This window comes from Pristis pectinata, chromosome 28 (genome assembly GCF_009764475.1).
Source record: "Pristis pectinata isolate sPriPec2 chromosome 28, sPriPec2.1.pri, whole genome shotgun sequence".
In the NCBI taxonomy this organism is placed as follows: Eukaryota; Metazoa; Chordata; class Chondrichthyes; order Rhinopristiformes; family Pristidae; genus Pristis; species Pristis pectinata.
The window spans coordinates 4,108,208-4,132,549 of NC_067432.1; the positions used below are offsets into that span (position 1 = coordinate 4,108,208).

At 46.6% G+C, this 24,342-nt stretch overlaps 1 protein-coding gene across 3 annotated transcripts in view; it reads left to right on the forward strand.

Annotated features, from left to right (window-relative positions):
* The window catches only part of LOC127583840 (transducin-like enhancer protein 3-B), a 90,674-nt gene that overhangs the window by 19,466 nt on the left and 46,866 nt on the right, over positions 1 to 24,342 (forward strand). For 2 of the 3 annotated variants that reach the window (XM_052040214.1, XM_052040215.1), the window contains exons 5-6: positions 8,353 to 8,415; positions 9,979 to 10,083. In XM_052040214.1, coding sequence (XP_051896174.1) covers positions 8,353 to 8,415; positions 9,979 to 10,083 — 168 coding nt within the window. The remainder of the gene's footprint in view (positions 1 to 8,352; positions 8,416 to 9,978; positions 10,084 to 24,342) is intronic. The other variant, XM_052040216.1, reaches the window with a different exon arrangement.

The following is a 24,342-nucleotide window of genomic DNA, read 5'->3' on the forward strand; positions in this document are numbered from 1 at the left end:
GAACTTGCTGAATCACTCGTGTTCAACAGGCACAGGGCCAATAGCCCAAATAGCTGTCTTCTGTAACTCTTGTGATTTGTGACGGCAGATTTCTTTCCCTAGAGGAGATTTGGGAATTAGTTGAGTCTTTGTGGCAATCTGCAGAGTTTAAGATAACTTTCCTTCACTGTTTCCAGCTTTTTGTTCGAGACTGCAGATGCTGGCATCTGGAGCAACCCTGCTGGGGGAACTCAATGGGTCGAGCAGCATCTGTAGGGGTGGGGAGGGAATTATCAATGTTTCAGGTCGAAACCCTGCATGACTGAGGGGAGATAGCCAGTATAAAGGGAGGGGGTGATGAAGCAGGGGCTGGTTGGAGATTGGTGGACCAAGGAGGGGGTGAAAGGTGACCTCTCTAGCTGTCTTTACCTTCACCCTCCTCCCCACCCCAATCCGACTCTCTGCTTCTCTCCTTGTCTGTCTTCACGTCACCCACCTGCCTCTCTCTGCCAACTCCATCCCTCTCCCTCCATTACCTAGCTCAATCTGCCTGTCATCCTTCGCCCCTTCAGGATGTCACGGAGAGATGTAATGACTGAAACATTTAAGATTCTAAGGTGTGTGATAGGTTAGATGCTAGGATTGTTATCCCTGGATTGGGAAGCTATACTGGTGTTAAGACTTGGCTACTCATCAGTGAGATGAGGAGAAATTCACTTCACTCGGACAGAGATTTCCTGGAAAAGTGAGGTTGCAGAGGCTGGAGTGTCAAGGCATTCGAGGCAGATGAAGAAATTGAGCAAAATGTATCCCTGGAATTGAGTGACGTGGGGATCGAGTAGGAAAGTGGAGGTTGAGGGGCAACTTGGAGCAAGGGCTTCCTTCCTGCTCCCATCCCTGGTGGTTCTTGTATTTGTACACGCTACTGCTTCAGATCATCATTCTGTCAGTTTAACAAGCATTGACGACAAATGGCTCGTGTTGTGTTTTTTTTAGAACCATGAGTAGGGGAGGCTATAGAGTGGGCTGGGGGAGAGGGAAGCAAGGAAATGAGAGAGGAGAGGTTCGCCAGTTACGAGCTGCAGTATTTGGAGATGCTAAGCTGATGCACACCTACTGGTGGAAAAGGGATCAATAGCAAGAACACTAGCCTACTGCTGTTCCTTCAATTCCCCTCGTGTTCGGTAGGACCATGTATCGTAAATCCACTTGGTTCTGAACCTCTTGCTCAGTTGAAATCAATCCATCTCGGCTCAGCTGAGGTGTAGTTTGCCAGGTTTTAAGGGCGAGATGTGAATTTAGAGCATTTGAATCTGAAATAGTATTTGTGTCTGCCCTGGAGATGCACTATAAGGTAGAATTATCACAGTTTGCATTGGTTTCCTTCCAGTCGTCCCGGTCGGTGCGCACATCGTTTCCTTCACTTTATTGCACATACTGGATTACCTAAACCAACTGTGTCCTTGGCCCAGAGAATCAGGACTTTTATTTACTCGATTGGGCATTGCTGCAAAGAACATTGCCCACCCCTAACTGTCCTTAAACCAAACGGATTGCTGGCCCATTTCTGAGGGCACATGACCCAGTCAGATTGGGGTTATAGGCCCACAGGGTAAGATGGTAAATTCTTCCCCTGAAGGACACGAGTGAGTCAGACTGATTTTATGACCCCCTCTCATTGCACGTGACTAGTTTTGTGTTCTACCGGATTACAAAGTGAACAGAGCAGCTGGCAGAGCCACAGCTGCTCGACTCCAGCAACCTGGGTTCAATCCTGACCTCGGGTGCTGTCTGTGCAGAGTTTGCACGTTCTCCCTGTGACTGTGTGGGTTTCCTTCAGGTACTCTGGTTTCTTCCCACATCCCAAAGATGTACCAGTTGATAGGTTACTTGACCACAGTAAACTGCTGTAGTGTGTAGACAAGTGATAGAAAGTAGAGAGGGTTAATGGGACTGGGGCGAACACAATGGGACTAGAGTACAAGAGTGTTTGATGACATGAGATTCTGCAGATGCACAAAATGCTGGAGGAACTCAGCAGGTCAGGCAGCACCTATGGGGGGGGGGGGGGGGGAATGAATAGTCAACGTTTTGGGCTGAGACCCTTCGTCAGGACTTGTGGTTAGTAGGGTGAGCTGAAAGGACTGTTTCTGTGTGGTGGGACTCTGTGTAATTTAAATGGAATTATTAATCATGGCTGTGGTGAGATTTGGACACTGCTCCCTGGACTGTTGCAGGCCTCGGCATTACTCGTCCAACCACTGCACCACACCACACTAGCAGATTGAGTTGGGAATGGAGAGGGGTGAAGGTTGGCCTTTCTATTTCCATGGGTCAACAGAATGCAGTTTTGAAGTGTGAATGAGATGTCATTCCCAGGAGTAGTTTGTTAATCAAGGGGGTAACACCTTTTGGAGGTGGGTGTTGACTTCCCCCTCTAAGCCCTTCAGCTCACTAACACAAACAAGTATTTTTTGGAAAAAAAAACTATGGTTAAACTAATGATTGATTTGCCATGTATGGAAAGGAGGGCAGGGATTCCCCTGTTCTCTGGTGGTGGAACCTGTGTGTGTTGGAGTGGTCAGCAGGGCCCTGGCAGTCGGTTGTTTCTCTGTGTGGGTGAAGACCATGATTGTTTGCAGTACTTTTGCTTTTTTTTTCCTGGCTGGACGTCTGGGTGGGCAGTGCCCTCGTCCAGGGTCAAGGGTTTCCATTCCTGAGCAAGCACCTTATCTTCTGCTGGTGATCCAGTGGAACTAAGAAAAGGCTGCACTGCTGGATGGAGCTGCTGTTGGAAATATTAAACCAAGGCCTCATCTATTCTCCCTGGTGGATGCAAAAGAGCTCCCAATGATGCTCTCCAGCTTGGGCATTTCCCTGGGACCTGGGTGTGATGTTTATTCCTCTATCAGCCTCACTAAGACTGGGGTTGTCTGGTGATTTGATGCATTGGTGCTTTGTGGCTGTACAAATGAGCCCCTGAGTGACCAGACCCTTGTGTCAGACCAGGGGGCCTTTTGCTGTTTTCCACTTTGAAATAGATCCTGCTGTTCTATCGGGTGACCCATCCCTTCCAAAACCCAGTGTAGTGGGGACAGTATAATCAGCTCTTGATAGCCATCTTCACAGATGACCTCCTGCATTACAGGGGTGGGCATTGTGTTTCCTAGTCACAGATGACCTCCTGCATTACAGGGGTGGGCATTGTATTCCTAGAAAAGACTATATTGCATTTTTCTGTCATGTGAAGCTGTGTCATCTACAGTCGTGTCAAGAAATGAGAGTTGAGGAAAAAATACACTTTGTTTATTTATCTACTTTTTTCCATGAGTGAATTTTATTCAGTATCTCAAACTTTTGGGTGGTGATTTGTGAATTCACTACCTACAGGAAAGATATCAATAAGCTTGAAAGAGTGCAGAGAAAATTTACAAGGATGTTTCTGGGACTTGAGGACCTGAGTTGTAGGGAAAGGTTGAATAGGTTAGGACTTTATTCCCTGGAGTGCAGGAGAATGAGGGGAAATCTTAGAGGTATACAAAATTCTAAGGGGTATAGATAGGGTGGATGCATGCAGGCTTCTTCCCCTAAGGTTGGGTGAGACTAGAACTAGAGGTCATGGATTAGGGTAAAAAGGTGAAATGTATATGGGGAATCTGAGGGGGAAACTTCACTCAGGGTGGTGCGAGTGTGGAACGAGCTGCCAGTGGAAGTGGTGGATGTGGGTTCAATTGTAACATTTAAGAGAGGTTTGGATAGGTGCATGGATGGGAGGGATATGGTCTGGGTGCAGGTAGATGGAACTAGGCAGAAGATCAGGTTGGTATGGACTAGATGGGCTGAAAGGCCTGTTTCTGTGGTGTAGTACTCCATGACTCTAATTCTAGTCATGGCGAATTTCCATTACCCAAACCGCCATAACACAGGTTGCCTGTACCAGCAGGTGCCCCTGGTTATTGGCCGAAGTTCTACCACCCAACTCCCCTCCCTAGAAGTTAGGGTAGCAACCTTCACATCTCTGACCTGGTTGATATCTGGGACCCTCCAGATTGCCTGCAGTGTCTTTTGTATTCTCAAAGTCCTAAAACGGGGGAAGGGACAAACCCTCTGTTTAATTGGGAGTTTCTTTTCAGGCTGGGTCAGCTGTACATGAGTTGGCAGTGCTCTTGTCACCGAATTAGAGAGCTGTGGGTTCAAGTTCCACTTTGCACACGAGCTCAGAAATACAGGCTGACTCCCCAGAGCAGTGCTGAGGGATTGTATCCTTGTCAGGAGTGACATTTGAAGATGGATCTACCCCCGTCTTGAGATCCCATGTTACATTTTGCGGCATTCTCCTGGGTATCCCAACCAGTAGTTATCCCTCAGCCAGCACCTGTCTACTATTCCTTTCCCCTCAGGCATTGCTTGACCCACGGTTCCTCCAGAAGTTTGTTTTCTAGAGTTATACAGCATAGAAACAGGCCCTTTGGTCCAACCTGTCTATGTAGACTAAGTTTCTGACCTGAGTTGGTCTCATTTCCCTGCATCTGGCACCTATCCCTGTCCTTTAAATGCTGTAATTGTACCTGCCTCTACCACTTCCTCTGGCAGCTCGTTCCATACACCCACCACCCTCTGCGTGCCCCGCAGGTCTCCTTTAAATCTTTCTCTTCTCACCTTAAACCCACAGCGTCTTAATAGTATTGACCCAAAATGATTTGTCAGATCATTATCACGTTGGTGTTTGTGGGAGCTTGCTGTGTGCAAATTGTTACTGGGCTTCCTCTAACACAATGACTGCACTTAATGCTCCATTACTGTGAAGCCCTTCAGGGCTTTGAGATCACAAAGTATAGAGGTGTGTCTTTTCCTGTGAATGAATGTTTAATGGGGCTCGAGGATTGGTGAGTATTAGTCATGAGGAGAAGTTGGACAAACTTGGGTTGCTTTCTCTGGAGGGTCAGAGGCTGAGGGGTGACCTGCGAAGTTTAAACTTCTGAGAGGCATAGATAGTCTTTTTTATCCCCCCAGAGTGGAAATGCCAAATTAGCATAGATTTAAGGTGGGGGGGGGAGGAATTAAAGGAAATTTGAAGCAAGTTTTCTTTAGTGGTAGGTGATTGGAACGCACTGCCAGGGGAGGTAGTGGAAGCAGAGTGTTTAAGAGGCATGTGAACAGGCAGGGAATGGAGGGATACAGCCCATGCTCAGGCAGATGGGATTAGTTAGACTGGTGTCATGGTCAGTACAGACGTGGTGGGCTGAAGGGCCTATTTCTGTTCTACAAGTTGTAAAGTACTTGATGTGTGGAAAGCCACATTCTATCAGTCCTATTCCTACACAGCACAGGAACAGACCCTTAGGCCCACTGAGTCTGATCCAACCATCAACCACCCAGTTACACTAACGCCATTTTATTTTTCCCACATTCCCATCAGCTCTTCCCAGGTTCCACCCCTGACCCACGCACTAGGGGCAATTTACAGCGGCCAATTAACCTCCCAACTGGCACGTCTTTGGGAGGGGGGAGAAAACCGGACCACCCAGGGAAACTCGTGCCATCACAAGGAGAACATGCAAACTCCACACAGGGCCAGGCTTGCACCTGGTCCGCTGGAGCTGTGAGGCAGTGGCTGCACCACTGTATTTGAAGCATCTGAAAATGGTGTCTTTCCCAGGACCTGTGCATTTGCAGATAGGTGTAGAGTCACTGAAAGCTGCATTGCAGCGACTTCACGTGCAGGTTTGTCAAGAGGTACCAAGGTTAAAGTGATCAGGACTGTTTCAGAATCAGATTTATTATCACTGACATGTGACGTGAAATTTGTTTTGTGGCAGCAGTACAGGGCAAAGACAAATCTATAAATTACAAAAATAGAGGAAAGAAAGTAATTATGAGGTAGTGTCAATGGATCATTCAGAAATCTGATGGCTGAGGGGAAGTTGTTGTTCTTGAATCAGGCTCTTGTACCTCCTCCCTGATGGTAGAAACAAGAGGGCACGTCCTGGATGGCAAGGTCCCTAGTGACAGATGCTGCCACCTTGCACTTCCTCCTGAAGATGTCCTTGATGGTGGGGAGGGTTGTGCCCCTGATGGAGCTGGCTGAGTCTACAACCCTCTGCAGCCTCTTGTGATCCTGCATATTGGAGCCTCCATACCAGGCATTGATGCAACCAGTCAGAATGCTCTCCATACGTCTGTAGAAATTTGTAAGAGTCTTTGGTGATGTACTGAATATCTTCATACTCCTAATGAAGTGGAGCCACTGGAGGGCTGCCTTCATGCTTGCAGAGGGAGTCCCGAGCAAAAGGACATAATCTTCGGAAATCGAACCTGAGCTGTTCAGGATCACACAGAAATGGGGGGGGAAACTCCGTTCTCTCCTTTCACGCCCCAAAACCCCCCAACTCCCTCACTCGATGGTTTTGTGGTTGTCGAGTATGAATTAAATTGTTTGATGTTTAAAATCCATCAGCCTAGATTTCGGTGGGGAGGGGAGAGTTGGCCATGATAGCCAAGCTTATTGAGAATGTATGTTTGCTGTCCTTGGGGAATTGTTTGATGTTTGAAACTGGAATTTAGTTTTAAAACACTTTGGCAAATTCCATTCCAGTGGAAATCTACACTGCGTGCATGTTGTTGGTGCATTCACACAGTGCACGATCGCAGATGCGTTCACCACTCCCCACCTCCCTGAACTGTGCAATGCTGCTTATGGGATATGTTGTAGTTGGATCCAAGGCCATTTTGACAGCTGTTTAACATCAAAAGTTTATGCACCAGTTCGTGACAAGAGGCAAGGAAGCAGGTGATTTGGCAGTTGTGTTCTAATGAAACTTTAATAGATGCCCCCATGAATTGAAGTGTACAGGAGTAGGCCTTTTGAAGTATTTTGAAGCAGTAATTATTCCTTCCTGTGCACAAGAGCCTGTGAAATTTCTGGTATTCTGAGAACTGTTTAGCAATAGTTGCACATTGTCAAGGCTAACCTGGTGTGCCGTGATCCAGCTGAGGTTTGTCTTCCTCCCACTGTCTACAAGTCGGGGATCCCCTGGAGATAAATGTTTAATGCGGCCTCTTTATTATGTGACCTGTAATTTAGTTACATGACAATGTGTGCTTTTAATTGGACAGCTTGGAGAATTGCATGTTTAATCAAATGGAACCAGAAGAGAGAACCTTTTGACTTGTGGAGCACTTGGGACTATACTCAGGAGGTTCTCCAGTGCCTAGTTAAGGTGTTAGGACGTCTTTTTTTCCTTTGTGTGTGTGTGTGTGTGTGTGTAAAATAAAATCCCTTTAAGGTTCCTTAATTGGACAAATTAGTATTGGGTTCCCAGTGTTGGAGCTCCTTTTCTGTACTAGGTTTGGATCCAGCTCCATTTTAGAAATGGTCTACAAATTTTTTGGGGGTAAACTGGAGAAAAAAGGACCTAATTCACCTTGTGTCCTGTTATAAGCCGCCTGTTCCTGTGGCAATGGACTTGCACGTCATAAGTTGTCAACCTTCCTGTGGTTTGGACAGTCAAATAGCTAAGCAGCTTCAAAGGGCTTTGGAAGGTGTGGGAGCTTAAAAGGGTTAGGAATAGTTGTTCTCGACATAGTCATACAGCAGGGAAACGGGCCATTTGGCCCAACTAGTCCATGCCAACCAAGATTCCAATCCAAGCCAGTCCCATCTGCCCATGTTTGGCCCATATCCCTCCTAAACCTTTCCTATCCATGTACCTTTAAATGTTGTTAATGTACCTGCCTCAACCACCTGCTCCAGCAGCTCGTTCCATATACTGACCACCCTCTGGGTTTAAAAAGTTGCCCTTCGATTCCCATTAAATCTCTCCCCTCTCACGTTAAACCTATGTCCTCTCGTTCTTGATTCTCCAACCCTGGGGGGAAAAGACCGTGTGCATTGACCCTATCTGTGCCCCCTATGATTTTGTACAAAACTCTTCATACCATGACGCAAACAGTTGCAGCTAGAGCAAGGATCAGCCATTTGTTGTGGAACAGACCGTATCCCCTTGTGTTAATTGGACTCTGTCTCGGATGGGGTGTAGGAGGTTGTATGCTGACACAGTAATGACCAACCTGAACTTCCAGGCCTGTCCGTGACTGAGGTGAGATTCCGAAAGTTGAACCAGACGCCATTTGGTTAACCCCTTCTACTTGACTGTTACTGCACCCTTGGTAACAATTATTGCAGTCCACTTTCCCTATCTATAAAATAAATATTTTAGAAGCATTGATCAAGTGTGTTTGTATATCTGATCTCCGTTCAATTTGCTGTCTGGACCAGACTCAGTGTTTCATGTTCTCTCAACCTTGTGTGAAAAGACTTTTCTCGGAATACTAATCAACCTTTTCTTTTGTTGCCTTTACCTTCCTATTCAGACGGAGATCGCCAAAAGATTAAACACCATCTTGGCACAGATCATGCCTTTTCTTTCACAAGAGGTAAATGATTCAGTTCTTGAGTTATGGCCATTTTACACTGTACAGTAGCTGTTTAAAAGATTCTTGTTTTGCCTGAAATTGGAGAATTCAATTCTTGGACTTGTTTGTTTTGTGTCCTGATTGTGATGGAACCTGTGGTTAATTGTTTACTGATACTGTTGTTGTAGCCTGCCCCCGCACCCCACCCCCCAAAAAAAGAACCATTTAGCCTCTTGAGGCCTTTTTCTCTCTGCTGCATCGTGCCTGATTTGTGAGCCATTCACTTGCCAATGGGCCTGCATCTCTTGGTACCCATGTCCAATCAAAGTCCATTAATTTCCATCTTGAAAGTTTCCATTAAGATGCCTGCATTTTGCCAGAGTCAGTTCCAGGTCACTTTGACCATTTAAAGTGTGCGGGTGGGGAGGGAATAGCTTTGACTTCACACTGTGATGTGTTTTCCCTCCTGCAAATGCAAGATGAACTCGACTGGGTAGAACTAGTGCGCTGTGGTAATCAGTGGAGTAACAGTGGTGGAATGATAGTTTTCTTGGTCTAACGACACGGAAACCATAAGATATAGGAGGAGAATCGGGCCATTTGGACCATAGTCTGCTCCGCCATTCAATCATGGCTGATTTTTTTTTCTCAACCCCATTCTCCTGCCTTCTCCCTGTAACCCTTAACCCCCCCTTAACCAATCAAGAACCTATCAATCTCTGCCTTAAATACACCCAATGACTTTGCCACAGAGGGCTGTGGAGGCCATGAATTCCACAGTTTCACCACCCTCTGGCTGAAGAAATTCCTTCTCGTCTCAGTTCTAGAGGGATGTCCCTTTTTATTCTGAGGCTGTACCCTTGGATCCTAGACTCTCCTACTAATGGAAATCTCCTCTCCACGTACAGCATTGGTTAGTTGCTTCTCCTCTGGAGGGGGTGAGTGGTTTGGGCAGTGAGGGTGGAAGGAAATAGATGCTGGGTGCATCTTGCAGTGCCCCTGTTTGAATACACTGGGCCACCCTGAGAGACTGCATACTCTGCTCCTCCCTCTAGTGGAGGGTGTAACTATTTGGAGGTGGTTGTTATACTACTTGCCTCCTTCAGTTCCAGAGCCAGTCAGGGCTTTGAAGCTCCACCCCCCCCCCCTCATTGTCCCATACAAAAAGGCAGAGTGAATGTTGACAACTCCCAGTTTGAGGTGGGGTCCTGGCTTGGTTTTGGAGCAGACTCTCGATACACGACCAAAACAACAGCAAAGTCTCCCAGTTAACAGCAAGGTTGTCCCCTGGCAAAATGCAGTGAGTGGAGGATGGTCACAGAATGACTGGTGTAAAATCCAACTCCACTCACTCACAGTAACACATGATTAATGGGGGTATTCCCCAGATACTTCTAGTGGCGCCAGGTCTTGCAATAACTCCAGTTAAGCCATTAAAGTAAAGGGGTCTTGCTCTGTTGTCTTTGAGTAGTGGGAATTTTTGAAGGGTTTTCGGTTGCCGTGTAACTCTCTGAATGCTAAATTGCACCTGAATTCCTGGATGGTGTTTTAATATTTCCTTTGTATCATCCACTCGTGTCCCAGCACCAGCAACAAGTAGCTCAAGCAGTTGAACGTGCCAAGCAAGTGACTATGACGGAGCTAAATTCGATCATCGGGGTACGTGGAGTTCCCAATCTGCCTCTCACAGTGTGTACACCTTCTTATTACTTGACACTATGCAGGAGTGAACTTTGCAGTCATTCTTTTTGAAAGGATGGTAGTGCTTAAAAATGCTTCACAAAGGTGATCTTTAAGGAATTGACCAGCTGTGATATCAGTGCAGCTTATTGGCAAAAGCTGCTCGCTCGAAGGCCGTTGAAGGATAAAGTGTTTGGAACCTTTTTGTGCCAAATTGTGTGCTTGTTCTTGGCCACTTCCAGCAGGCAGATTAATCTGTGTGTAAACTGACGAAAGGTGCCTTGATCTCAGCTCAGGGTTGCAGAAGGTTCCTTTCCTTCCAGCTGTTCCTGTTACTTGAATTCTTCCTGTATCCAGCCTAATTAGAGCCAGCTACTGGGCATAGTGAAGCAGTTCTCTGATTCCTCAAGCCCTGGTCTCAAAAAAACCATCCAACTTGTAACAGCTCAATCCCATACTTCCCCCTTAAATCTCTTAATCATGAATTGTTCCACCATCAAGTGCTATTTTCAAGGAACTCCAGTTTCTCCCACTCTCTGAATCTGGAAATGTTTCCCAACTCCTAAAGGACCTGGTTTTGCCTTTTGTTTTTTTGCACTGGGCCTCCTCATCAACCACCCCCCCCCCCCCCCCCCCCCCAACTTCCTTCACCCTACTCCCTACTTCCCTGGTCTCTGAAGGTGAGATCTCTCGATTTGCTGTCCAGAGTCCAGGTGTCATTCTGGTAAATGTCCATCACCCACTGCTTTGTGACTAGAGCTGCACTTGTAGCCCACAAGAAGGGGAAGAGTTGGGCTCCCACCCCATAATTATCCAAAGTAAATGTGTACAGTTTGAAGTCTTGGGCACACTTTTACATCTGCTGGGGACTTGGGAGTGTGCCCCTACAAAGGCTGGCAAATTTAAATTCCTGTGTTATAGAGCAATGCAGGCCCTTTGGCCCGACCATGGTGCCCACCCAGCCTATCCCAATTTCCTGCATTTGGCCCATATCCCTCCAAACTCTGCCCCTCCATGTACCTATCCAAGTGCTGCTTAAATGACACTTTTGTACCTGCCTCAACCTCTGGCAGCTTGTTCCATATACTCACCACCCTCTACGTGAGAAAGTTGCCCCTTGGGTCCCTTTTTAAATATTTCCCCTCACCCTAAACCTATGCCTGCTATTTTTGGACTCCCCTATCCTTTGCTAACAGAACTTTGGAGAATGTTCCCTAAAAATTGAGGCGTTGTCTATTCCTGGAGTGAAAAGTGACTTGAATCATCGTCAACTCAACTCCAAATGGGTCTTCTGTCCACCTCTGAAGATCACTATAGACCTGGGAGATTAGAGGGCTCTAATGTTTTGGTAATGTCATTGAGTAAAGGGGACACTTTCAGTTTTGCATCGGTCCCAATAACTGTGGGGGAGAAATGCTGACCAAAAAAAAGAATCGTGGGTTTTGTCAGTAACAAGGCAACTTCAGTGTGACTGCTACCCCAGTCCCCAAATTTAAGGGTGGCTTTGCAGCTTTAGTTCAAAGGCACGTGTTGGGTCATTGAATTCAGGAGCCCCATATTAGGTGGCAAGACTGAAACTGATCTTCACCTCTGGCATTGCCTTAAAGACCCTGCAATTTGTACAAGTCTGACCAGCAGGCTTTGTGAAAGACTTCCCATTCACCCTCCTTTCAAGCGATGACTGCACAATTGGCTCCGACAATGTTGTGTTTTGATGAGAGTCGCTATAGAAATTAATTGGGTTAAATTACTGTTGAGCAGGTCCAATTACCAGTTTGGATGTTATGTGACAGAACTGTGATGGGAGCCATTTGGCGTGCGAGGACTTTTGTGTCTGTCTCCAAGAGGGATGAGCTGGGAAAAGGAACAGTTTTTAAAATTAAAAATATTATAAGCATTGGAGACCTGTACAAGTATAGAGGTAGTCTTAGCGTCAAATGCATTTAGACCAAGTTGAAGGCCTAATGACAAATGTGTTTTGTGTTGGCTGTCAGCCCTGAGTATAAATTGATCAACTGTCTAAGATTCTTTCTCTGATTCTGGAGATAAAGAATCAATAGCCTCAGCTCTTTCTGGAGAGCTCTTAATGAGTTTTAAAGGCTTCTTTCCCCTGTTGTAGCAAGATGTGTAGGAGGTTAAAGAATAAAGTTGTGGTTTGATTAGCCTTTTTTTATTAGGCGCTGGTTTATAGGGCCAAGCTACAGGTCGTAGCAGCTGGAGGGAGATATTGGGATTCAATTAAAGCGAATGAGTTAGCCCTGTGACCCCCATTTTAGAGGTAATCGCTTCCTTGAATCTGCCTGAATAGGACTGTCAGGCTGTCATTAACGTGCCAGCCATTCAATCAGCCTGTCTGATAAATGATCGCAAGGCTGGAATTATGGGCAATCAGGGGGCACCTCTGCTGTGGTTCTGTGCTTGACCGCACTTTGCAGAGTTGATCGAGTGTGAATGTTTTGTCTTTTTTTTAAAAAGAGGGCTTCAGATGTTGAGGGGAGATGGTGTATAACATGGTTGCTGTCCTCTACCCCCACCAGAAGCTGTCTCTGGTGGTCTTTTTGTAAAGCCCCTGCATTAATCATAACAATCCACTTAGTCCAGCCTGTAAGGAGGGCTTTGTCCTTCCTCTGATGCTAATGACCTGGGGGTGGTGTGATAGAGGCCTGCCTTAAATTTTCTCCAGTGAAGCAGTTGATTTGAGAGAACTTCGGCCTTGCTTTTAAGGCCTGATGGTTGGGATTAAAATGCCTTGCATCTGTTTCTGGTTGCCAGCCCTGGTGGCATGTTCCCTGTGGTGTTCAGTGTCGGCTGCTGGTTGTGTTTTGGGCAAGGGGGAAGGGTTAGATTTTTACACCACACACATCACTGGTGAATTTGGCCTTTTTGAATCCCTCTCCTCTCCCTGAAGATCTTTTTAAATTTTGTGTGTGTGTCCTCCCACCCAAGACTTGTGTGAAACATGCAAGGACCTTTGGTATTTATGACCATCTGGTTTGTAACTCACACTCCCAGTTGTGACCAGCAGACTGACGTGTAAGACGATCCTTTCAAAACATGTGAAAAGGTATTTTGTAGTGGTGGGTATTTGTGCTTTTTTTTTCTCCAAGGCCAAGCTTTTTAAATGTAATTTGCTTTTTTTAAAATATTTGAAGAGCTGTGACCCGTTTGCCTCTCTGGGTCAGTAACCTTGTCTCTCTTGTAGGCAAGGCCAAGTTGTATCGTGTCTCTGGTGATGTTACTGAGCAACAGTGGCTCTAGTTTTTTTTTCTGAAACCTGCTAAAGAGCTTATTTTTAAAAAGATAATTCCTGCAGCTGATAAGTACTGGTGTTTCAGACATAAACAGTCTGGATGTGTTGTTCTTCTGTGGATTATGTAAGTCCACAAATTTAATCTTCAACTAGAGAGATCCTTGGTGTGATATTTTTTTCTCTCTGTAGAACAAACAGGGATGGATTTCTTTCTTTGTCACCTTGTGGTTCAAAGGTTTGCTGATCCTCATTGACCTCCCCAATTGTCCCCTTCATTTTCATCCTATTTATTCCAGACGTGCTTCTACTGACAACAATCTTCACTGAATCTGAGAAATCCGAGGAAAATTTAGGACATAGGAGGGCACTTGGCCCATTGTTTGTGCTGGTTCCCAGAGCTGTCCCAGCACTGGGACTAAGCTTACTGAAAGCATTTTACTTGAACTGCTTCTTGGGCTCGAGCCTTTCTTGTATCTCTCCTTTTGGTTTGTTGACCACCATCTAGTACAGGAGGAGGAGAGATCTCTGCTGCCTAGCTGACAGGGAGACTAAAGTCCATGGTCTTCAGTTCTCCTCACTACCTCACCACCTCACCAATTCCAGCCCCTTGAATAATCTTTGTACAGATCTCTCCACCATTTGGTGGCCATGCCTTGAGCTCTGGAAGTCCCTCCTAAACTTCTATTGTTCTTTCTTTGCCTTTAAGATGTTCCTTTCAAACCTGCCTTTGTAGGCCAGGTGATCAACAGCTCGGTCAAAGATCTCGTGTGACATCAGTTTTTGGTTAGTAAAATGGTTTTGAATGTTAAGGTACTTTAAAGTTGGTATATAAATGTAGACATTGTTCATATTGTATTTGAGGTGATTAGCATATGTACTTGATGGGAAATTAGATTAGGCTGTGTGGCAGAAATAAGAGGGCATGTAGATGGCATGGCGCACACATCAGTGTAGGTAATTGGGCTCAGTGCCCTGCTGAGTTCAAGCAAGATGATGATTATCTTAGGATTTAGATTTTGATCTATCTTAAAATAGATTTTAGAGTTAGAATAATGCAGGTACAGTCTTGTTGGAAGGATGGTGAAAGAATAGTTTTCAAATATGAGGTCTCCACAGTAGAAGTTCTAGGCTTGCTGCTGCTGTAATTGAAACCTTACAGTTTGGATCTAAATTTTCCATGTTCCACCCCGAAATCCCCCCTCTGTTTAAGGCAAGAGCCAAAATCAAACAGAGTATAACTCGGAGTTAACCTCAAGATATTTTAAATTTGTGTCAAGGGTGGGATTTATCATGGCCTATTGCTCCATTTGGTTTTATCTGCCATTTATGCGTTAAGTGGTCCCACATCCCATGTTGCATTTGGACTTTTTAGACCTGTGTCCTTTTGAGGCTACCAAAACCCGGGCCTCCTTCATTGGGTTTGAGCAAGTCCCTTAGTTCAGTCCAGTCTTTATTCAGGTCACTGTTATTGTTGAAGTTGATGGGTCAATGGGAACAAGAAGGGAACCTCAAGCATGCATCATGTTTGGGAGAGGCAAGGTGCTGACAAATCAGTGGGTGTGCGTTACTCTGCCTCCTTAATGTGTCTTAAGATGTTGCTGCATCTTAATGGTGAAAGGTTTTAAAAGGGACCTGAGGGGCAACTACTTCACACAGAGGGTGGTGCGTATATGGAACGAGCTGCCAGAGGAAGTGGTCGAGGCAGGTACAATAACATTTAAAAGATATTTGGATAAGTACATAAATAGGAACAGTTTAGAGGGATGTGGGAAAGTGAGGCTTGGTGTTCAATGTGGATGAGTTGGGCTGAAGGGCCTGTTTCCATGCTGAATTGCTCTCTGATGATCTCAACAAAGCCTTTGAGTTGGTGGTTGATTCTAGGGTTGCAGTCTCTGGGTTCTGGAATCACCTGAAGGAATCAATGGATGCTCCCTGTAGTTCCATGGAAACAGCTTATTAAAATACAGACATGGGAGCAAAGTGAACACACATTGTTCTCCTTTGAAGACCTGAGGGAGCACAACATCTTGGATTTGTTCCTGAATTGTCATCAAATGCCCCTTCCTTTCAACACTCATGCAATCCCCTTATTGGTCGCCTTGCACATCAATGAAGTCCCATGGCCTCTGGAAGCTCGGCTGTCTACTATGATTGGATGGTTCACTGACAGTCAAGCCAGTGAAGAGTCAAATAAAATATACCTTTTATTGCTCCTGTCTCTTCCCTTGCCCACACAAGGGTTTTTCCCTTTGTTTATGGGATGTTTGTTCCAGGTGAGGCTAATGGTGATTGTCCATCCCTGACTGGCTCTGAGTAGAGGAGTCAAGGAAATTGGTGGGCCTGGAGTCACACATGCTGCGTAAGGATGGCAGGTTCCCTCCTCTGAAGCAAACTGGAAGAGTTTTTGCAACAACTCTGTTACTGGTGGTAGCTCTGTTCCAGACTTATTCAATTAAAGAAATTTGAATTCCCGGTTTTCATGGTGGACTTGGCCTCTGGTACACTGAGCCACTGTCTATCATTCTCAAAGCGGGGCCATGGAGGTTAATCTTTGCCTCCTGCTGCTTGCAGGACAGTTCTGGAAGGCTGACCCTCCCACCTGGGTCTACTGCCCATGTAATGACCCAAGTCTGCTGCGTGCGTCCTCTACGGGCTTTGCTGCCAGTAACCTGGAGCATGTTTCCCATCCAACAAGAAAGCCCTGCGGGTTAACAAGAGCCCACTCATTGCTATTCAACAGGACAGAGTTAAAGTGGGTGGCAAAAGATCAGAGACTCTGGATTTGCAGAGAACTGCTAGCAAATCTTGGGCAAAGTGAAGGCAGATGCCTGTAATTTGAGTTGGATAATGAGCAGCAAATACTTGGGAAGGGACTGCTGTGGACTAGTACAGGTTCCTGGGATAGTTAGAGCATGTAACCAGCTCAGTAGATTAAACTATTGACATGCAGGAAACCGAGAGTGAAGTCTGTTGATGTAGAGATCTTGTCGCCTTGTGTGGAGCTGTTAGAAGTTGTGCTTGAGTAATTTAGTCCATGTGGTGTGTTGTTGTTAGTGTGTGTATTGCATAGGAATTGTTGCTAGAGCCACAGTTGTTTTATGTCTGTCCCAGTTTCCTTGCTCCTCTGCTCTGCACAGGGCCCAGCTGACACCGATTATGATCCCATTGGTTTCTGCTGGTCTCGGCACAGATGGCCCTCAACTGGCCAAGTCTGGGAGTGTAAGGTCGACCTGGGCCTGAGGTCTACCCACAATCTGTTGGAGGAACTCAGCCGGTCGAGCAGCGTCTGTGGATGGAAAGGAACTGTCGATGCTTCGGCTCAAATCTGCATCAGGATGCAGCATATCAACCCTCCACACCTTGTTTGTTGCTCCCGATTCCAGTATGCGTACGGGTCAGGAAGTTGTGGGCATGCTATGTTGGTGTCAGAAGAGTGAAGACACTTGCAGGCTGCCCCCAGAACCCTCTACGCAAAAGATGCATTTCACTGTTTTTCGATGTACATGTGGCTAATAAAGATATGGAAATCTAAATTTTGTCTCCTTAGCTGTACCCAACAAGGGGTTGGGCCCTGGTGTGGTTAGGGATCATGAAGCTGGGTTATCCGTACTCCCCCCCCCCCCCGGTGGAAAGTTCTCGTCTCCTTGCTCAAGAAAGAGCTCCTCTGGACTGATCGCTGGTGCAGGTTGTCCTACGGCATGGCACACAGCTTGTGCATGGTGCAGAGGGACAATCTGAGAAATTACCCAGAACTACCATGAGAAGCCAGTTTCCTCCTTGTCATACTGGGCATTGATGCTTTTAATCGCCCTTTATAAGGACACAAATACATTAAAAGCTAGATTTCATTATTAATTTGTTTAAATTTAATATAGCATTCCAAATTAAATTGAATATTTACTGATTAATACAATGTCAGGTACTTTGATGTCTCCCTCATAGTGGCTCCAGTGTTCTTTCCTACTTTGACAACAGCCTCAGCCTTCCATGTTCTTTGGATGCACTCGAGATCAGAAAAAAGAGTTTCTGATTCAGTGGGTCAATCGTGATTAACCAAGTGGGGCACTTGGACCCTGTGGAGTTCCTGTGGCAAACCTCACAAATTGAACTGCTTCCTGCCTGAGCTGTGACCTAATTGGGTTTCCATTTGAATGGCCCATGCTTCCAACCAATCGGCATGGGGAGCATTAACCCAATGAGCACCAATACTGTGCAAGGCAGCAAGGAATGATGTGTCAGGAAGCAAATGTCACTGAGTGAGTGTGGGTGAGGTGGATGGTGCCTACCCTGGTTCTGTGGGGAGGGAGCAAATGGACAGAGTGCAGAGATGTGCTGGTAGGATAAGATATCTTTATTAGTCACATGTACATCAAAACACAGTGAAATGCATCTTTTGTGCAGTGTGTTCTGGGGGCAGCCCGCAAGTGTTGCTGCACTTCTGGCGCTAGCGTAGCATGCCCACAACTTCCTAACCCGCACGTCTTTGGAATGTGGGAGGAAACCCATGCAAACACGGGGAGAACGTACAAACTCCTTACAGACAGCGGCTGGAATCGAACCTGGGTCGCTGACGCTGTAATAGCGTTATACTAACTGCTACGCTACAGTGCCTGCCCCTACAGTTACCCCAGAGTGGGGGTGAATGGTGCAGAGAGTCAAAGGCTCTTGCCTCCCTGGAGGTCGGTCGATGCTGAGTAATCCAGGTGGGTGGTTGAGAGAAACTGGGCATTGAGGGGACTGGGCAGGAAGGGATCTGAAGCTGTGGGCTCATTGAATGCCAGAGCAGACTGAAGGGGCCAGAAGCTTAATGTACGAGGAGCCCTTGCTGCGTCTGGGTCTGTACTTGCTGGAGTTCAGAAGGATTAGGGGGGCATTTCATTGAAACCTGCAAGATACTGAAAGGCCTGGATAGAGTGGCCATGGAGAGGATGTTTCTGTCAGTGGGAGAGTCTAGGATTTGAGGGCACAGCTTCAGAACAAAAGGGACGTCCCTTTAGAACTGGGATGAGGAGGAATTTCTTCAGCCAGTGGGTGGTGAATTTGTGGAATTGCCACAGGGGGATGTGGTGACCAAGTCATTGCGTGTGTTTAAGACAAAGATTGATCAGTTCTGGATTGGTAAGGGGGTCAAGGGTTACAGGGAGAAGGCAGGAGAATGGGGTTGAGAGAAAAATGTCAGCCATGATGGAGCAGACTTGATGGGCTGAATGGCCTGATTCTGCTCCTGTGTTTTACGGTTAAATGGCCAGGTGCTGACCACATTACCCAGCCCAACACAGGCAGCAGAACAAAGTTTGCATTGGACAGGGACAATTGGCAGAAATGGCAGGGCAGAGGCTTGTGATCGTACTGTGCTGCCTGTGAGTGGTGGAAACAGATCCCAACAGCTTTCGCGAAGGGCTGGGATAGATGTTTGAAAAGAAAATTGTTGCCAGGTTGTGCGGGGGGGTGGTGGGATGCGGGGAGCAGACTTGTCCGGGAAGTTCTTCAGGGGCAGGACGCTGAGATTCCACTATTTAATCTTGGGGTAGTTGGGATCTGTGCCTTTTGCTCGAATTACCTGCTACTTTGTTATTTTCTTCTAGTCAGGCTGTAAAGCACAAAACGTAGGGAGGTGTCTGCTGCCCTCTCTTGGCGACCCGCTGGGTGGTTCAACTCTCTGCAACAGTGGACCACAATCTCAACACGAGATGGGTCACGGGCTCCAGCTGGGCTGTGGGTGCTTGGGGTGGGGAGATTCTCTCTCCCTGGCCACGTAAGCCAGAGATGTAGTCAGCAACACCGAGCTGGGCTGAATCACGTGCTGAACTACACACAACAGCTTAATGAGCCAGTTGTTGGTGTCTCAGTTGAGTAAACAATCACATGATGGTGCTCTCACTAATATGTTATCATTTCGATCAAGTGGGCCACTTTATTAGATTAACATGTGTGCCAAAGTTCAGCAGAGGCTCCGGCTTGATATTTAAACCGACATTTCCCACTCCCTCCTCAACCAGCTCCCTGGCTTATACTTTGTCTCTTTCCAAAAGGTTGGTATTTATACTCCTGGACTTCCAACAGGTTCATTGTCCATTTTCCCAACTTTCTCTCTTGCTCTCCATGCCTCATGGATGAACATTAATGTTTGCTATTGAACTGTAGAGGCATCAGCCCACTCGGGGACACTTCTGACCTGTTGTCGAGTACACTTTGATTTGCTGAGGATAATACAGGTTCCCTGAAAGTAGTGTTGCAGGTAGACAGGGTGGAGAAGGCGGCTTTTGCCACACTGGTCTTCCTCAGTCAGGGCAATAGAAGTTGGGATCACGAGGGACTGCAGATGCTGGAAATCTGGAGGCAACACACAAAATGGTGGAGGAGCTCAGCAGGTCGGGCAGGCCTCCATGGCGGAAAATGGACTGTTGAAATTTCGAGTCAAGACCCTTCATCAGGACTCAAGTTGGGATGTTGTGTTGCAATTGTATAAGACGTTGGTGAGGCTCCATTTGGAATATTGTTTAATTCTGGTCACCCTGCTATAGGAAAGATACCATTAAGCTGGAAAGAGTGCAGAGGAGATTTACGAAGACATTGCCAGGGCTTGAGGGACTGAGTTATCGAAAGAGGTTGAGCAGGCTAGGACTTTTTTCATTGGCACATAGGAGAATGAGCGGTGATCTTATGGAGGTGTATAAAATCATGAGGAATATAGATAGGGTGATTGCCCACAGCATTTTTCCTAGGGTTAGAGAATTGAGAGCTAGAGGGCATTGGTTTAAGGTGAGAGAGGGGGAGATTTAATAGGAACCTGAGGAGCAACTTTTTCACCCAGAGGGTGGTCAGTATATGGAATGAGCTGTCAGATGGTGGTGGGTGAGGCAGGTACATTAACAACATTTAAAGGGTATTTGGGCAGATATATGAATAGGAAAGGTTTAGAGGAATGTGGGCCAAACACTGGGAAATGGGACTAGCTTAGATGGGAATCTGGATCGGCTTGGGCCAAAGGGCCTGTTTTTGTGCTGTATGACTGCCTCTCTCCCTCATTGATGGGACTGGCACAGCCCTGCTAGTCAGTTGCATTTTTGTTGCTCAGAGCAACTTTGCCTCCAGGTGAAACCCCACTGCTGATCATTGATCCCCAGTCTTGGATTTCAGGGCTGACTCTCCCTGCTTTGAGTCAGGAAGCCACAGATAAATCTCAGTTTTAGATTATTGATTGCTGATTAAAGATGTCCGATGGTGGAGCTAGTAGAGTCACTGCTTCTCAGTACCGGAGATCTGGGTTCAATCCTGACCTTGGGCACTGTCTCTATTGGAGTCTGCACATTCTCCCTGTGACCGCGTGGGTTTCCTCCCACATCCCAGACGTGTGGGTTAGTGGTATAATTGGCCCCTCGTGTGTGCTGGAATCTGTGGGAGCTGATGAGAATGTGGGGAAGATAAAATGTAAGGATTTAATGTAAGATTAGTGTAAATAGGTGATTGATGGTTGGCACAGACTCTGGGCTAAAGGGCCTGTTTCCATACTGTATCTTACTCTATCTGGGGTTAGGAAGCTGGAGCAGGAGAAAGCAGTGATCAGCCACACACTCATGATAGAATGGATAATGGTCTTCATTTCACTGTTCCTAGATCTTTGCTCAGTGGGTTCTCTTTGCTGCTTATTGCAAAGTACCTTGAGCAGACTCAGACATATATTGGCTACACTGGAGAGAGAGCTCCATCGAGGGAGCTCTGGGTATAATCAGCCTTGACGTCCATTGTGTTAGGGCAAGGGAGGTGACAGAGCTAAAGAAGGTGCCTTCATTAGATTTGTGTAAGGCAGTCACTAATAAATCCAATCAAAAGTCTGTTCACATGAACGGCAATGTGGAACTCGCTCTCACAGTGGCTGGGGCAATTAGTATTGATGGTCTTGAGGGAAAACTGGATAGACACAAGGGAGAAAGGAGGAAGAACCTGGAAAAGAGGAGGTGTCTTTGTGTGGAGTGTAAACAGTGCCATTGCTCTCAGAGAATTTTGCAGTGAACGAGTACTGTGACCTCCCTGCCCCACACCAAGATGTTGGGTGAGTGGCTCGTCCCTTGTCCTGGGGTCAGCTCTGTGGTCCCCAGACCCCAGAAGCTCTCAGGATGGATCTGTTTCTGTGCTGTATGTCCTATAAGAACAGAAACAGGGGCAGACCATTCAGCCCTTTTGTGCCTGCTCTGCCATTAAATAAGATCCTTTACCTCAGTACCATTTTCGTACAGTATCCCTTAATATCTAAAATCTATTGATCTGTGTCTTGGATATACCTGGTGCCTGAGCCTCCTCGACTCTCTTCAATGGAGAATTCCTACCCACTCCCTTAAGAAATTTCTTCATCCGTCCTGATTGGTTGACTCCACATTCTGAGGCTGTGGACACCACCCCCCACCCCCCTGCGGTTCTTGCCTCTCCATTCCAGGGACACGTCCACCCTCTCAAGCCCCATAAGAATTTTGATTCAATGAGATCTCTTTCTCTTCTGTGTAAGCTGGGTATGCTCTGTGTGTAGTAGGGCCGTGGAGAGGGAGCAGGTGCAGCTGGGTAGTCACGGGGGCAGTGTATTAGGGGGTCTGGGACCCTGTGTTGTTTGGCTGCTCCTGACCTCTGGTGGGTGCCCAGAAACCTGGGTGTGGATACCTATTTGTTGGAGGGGAGCATTCTCCTGATGCAAGGCTGTCACTACAAATGCCAGGACTATGGCAAAACACAGGTCCTTTGGATGAAACATTTAAACCAAGGCCAATCTGCCTCTTAACAAGGTGGTGAAGTATTTTGAGAGCCAAGTTCTTCCTGTGTCCTGGCAAATACTTGTCTGTCAACCACTATTGATAAGAAACAATTGCTGTCATTAACATTGCTTTTGTGGGAGCTTACTGTGCACTGATTGCTTCTGTACTTCCCACACTTACAATGTCGGCAAGTAGTTCCCAACCAATAAGACGATTGGAATGTCCTCCTGATTGGGGAAGGGCCACTGGCTTTCCCTAGACTACTGATATTTGGAGCTCTTGTTGGGGCGTTGGTGTGATCAGAGGGAGAAGGAACCCTATAACCCTGTACATTACCCCCTCAAGATGCCATCACTGACAGAGGGGCTTCTGATCTGAAGATGGGTGCTGTAGGGACTGCTTTGGGTGCTGAGCCTATAGGGGGGTGGTCTCACAGCTGCTGCTCCCACGTACAGTTTGCCTGGACCATCTTGTGGCCACTGATCCAGAGCGCAGGTCTGAGGACAGTGGGTGGGGGAGTTGGAGACAAGTGAGGGTAATGCATCTGATGAATAAACACTTTGGAGGTGTGTGTTTCCTTTTGGTGTTGTTGCATTCAGTGACAGAACGGAAAATTAAATTTGACATTGATTTCTCAGTGGCTTTGTGTGTTAAGTGTCTGGCTTATCTTTGTTTAAAGGGTCAATATTTTATTTAATTGGGAGGGTAGAGGGATGCGGATGGTGGGAATTAAGTTTTAATAATGTAACGTCTGAAATCTTTTCTCTTTTCATTCCAGCAGCACCACGCTTTCTACCCACCTCTCATGGTTAGTCCCTCCCTCCTGACTCTCTTTTTCTCTCTCTCTCTCTTTTTCTCTCTGCCGTGTCTCCCTCCAGCATGCCACCCTTGTGATTCACTGCTTCTGTGCGCCAGACGTGCATGTGCACAGGTCTCGCCGCTTGCGCTGAAGCCACCAGTATCTAAATGCTCCTCGCTGCTGAGGCTGAGCTTTTAAAGGGAGAAAAATCATTGGTCAAACACCCCCACCCTCCTACCCTGCTCCCCAAAGACTCCCTGCCCACACCCCTCCTCAGTGCCAGCTCCCTCGTTGGTGAAGGATGTCATCCATCACTGTTTCTCCCAAGCAGTTGTTTGTAACCCCCCCTCCTCCTCCCCATTTTAATTCCCGGGGGTCTACCTGAACTCGAGGATCAAACAAATGAGAAGATCTCAGCTTCTACCCTGTTTCTTGTCCTTTGGATCTGCAGAGTCGGTTGTCCTTGCCCCAGGGTTATGTCCCATGCTTTAGTGCTCTCGTTCTCTAAGAGGCAGTCAGTCAGGGTGTGTGCGTGTGCTACTTTGGGGGAACTTGTAGATCCAACGGCATTTGGGATGTGAATGAAGAGTGCAAGTCTCCTGCTCTCCGTCGTCTTGGCTCCTCCCCAGTCTGATTCTGGGTTTGCTTCCTGTTGTGTGTCTCTACATCTTGTGTCCCTTCTGTCTGGGATGTTTTGGAGACAATCTCTGATGCCAAGTTGGGTTAGGGAGAGCACTTGGATGTGACCTCAACAGTCTGTTCATTGTCCAAGAAAACATTGGCCCATCCAGGTCTACCTAACAATGGGACGCCATCTGACCTGATCCTAGGGCCATTGATGTTCCCAATCCTCCCTCTTCCCCAAAAAAGAAATGAGCTAGGCTCTGAATGGTGTTGGTAATTGGTAATTCCCAGTGTCGGTATCTGGAGGTTTAAAGTTTGTCCTCTATACAAGACCTAAGTGGGTAGTGATGACGTGTCTTGGTCCACTTCCATTGGAGTTGTCAGGACCACAGTTTGGAAGTGCAGTTACTGTGCACTGTTGCAACTAAATTGAGCATTTAGTATGGACAAGCCTCTAAGTCCCCATTGTCCCTGGATTAGTGTGACCAACTCTGACACAGTAGTGGGAATACTTCCTGATAGCAATTGCTTTTTTTAAAAAAAAATGCTTGATCAGTTCTTAACTGTAGAGCAAACTTATCCATTCCCAACTGCCCAAACTGTGTTTTAGATCAATAGCTAACCATTATATTTTTTTTATAAAAAGCATTTTTCTTCAATGCTCTTATTTTTCTTTTAGCACTTTTACCCGCATTGGCGACCTGGATATTAATCCTTAATTCTTAGACTCCTGGAAGGAGATAGTCTGAATGGACAGGTGCACACACAATACATTATAGGGGACCACGGGTGTGATTGGGGGTACATCTGCCTTGCCGTCCCCAGGTCAGGAGTAACATCCAAGTTGACAC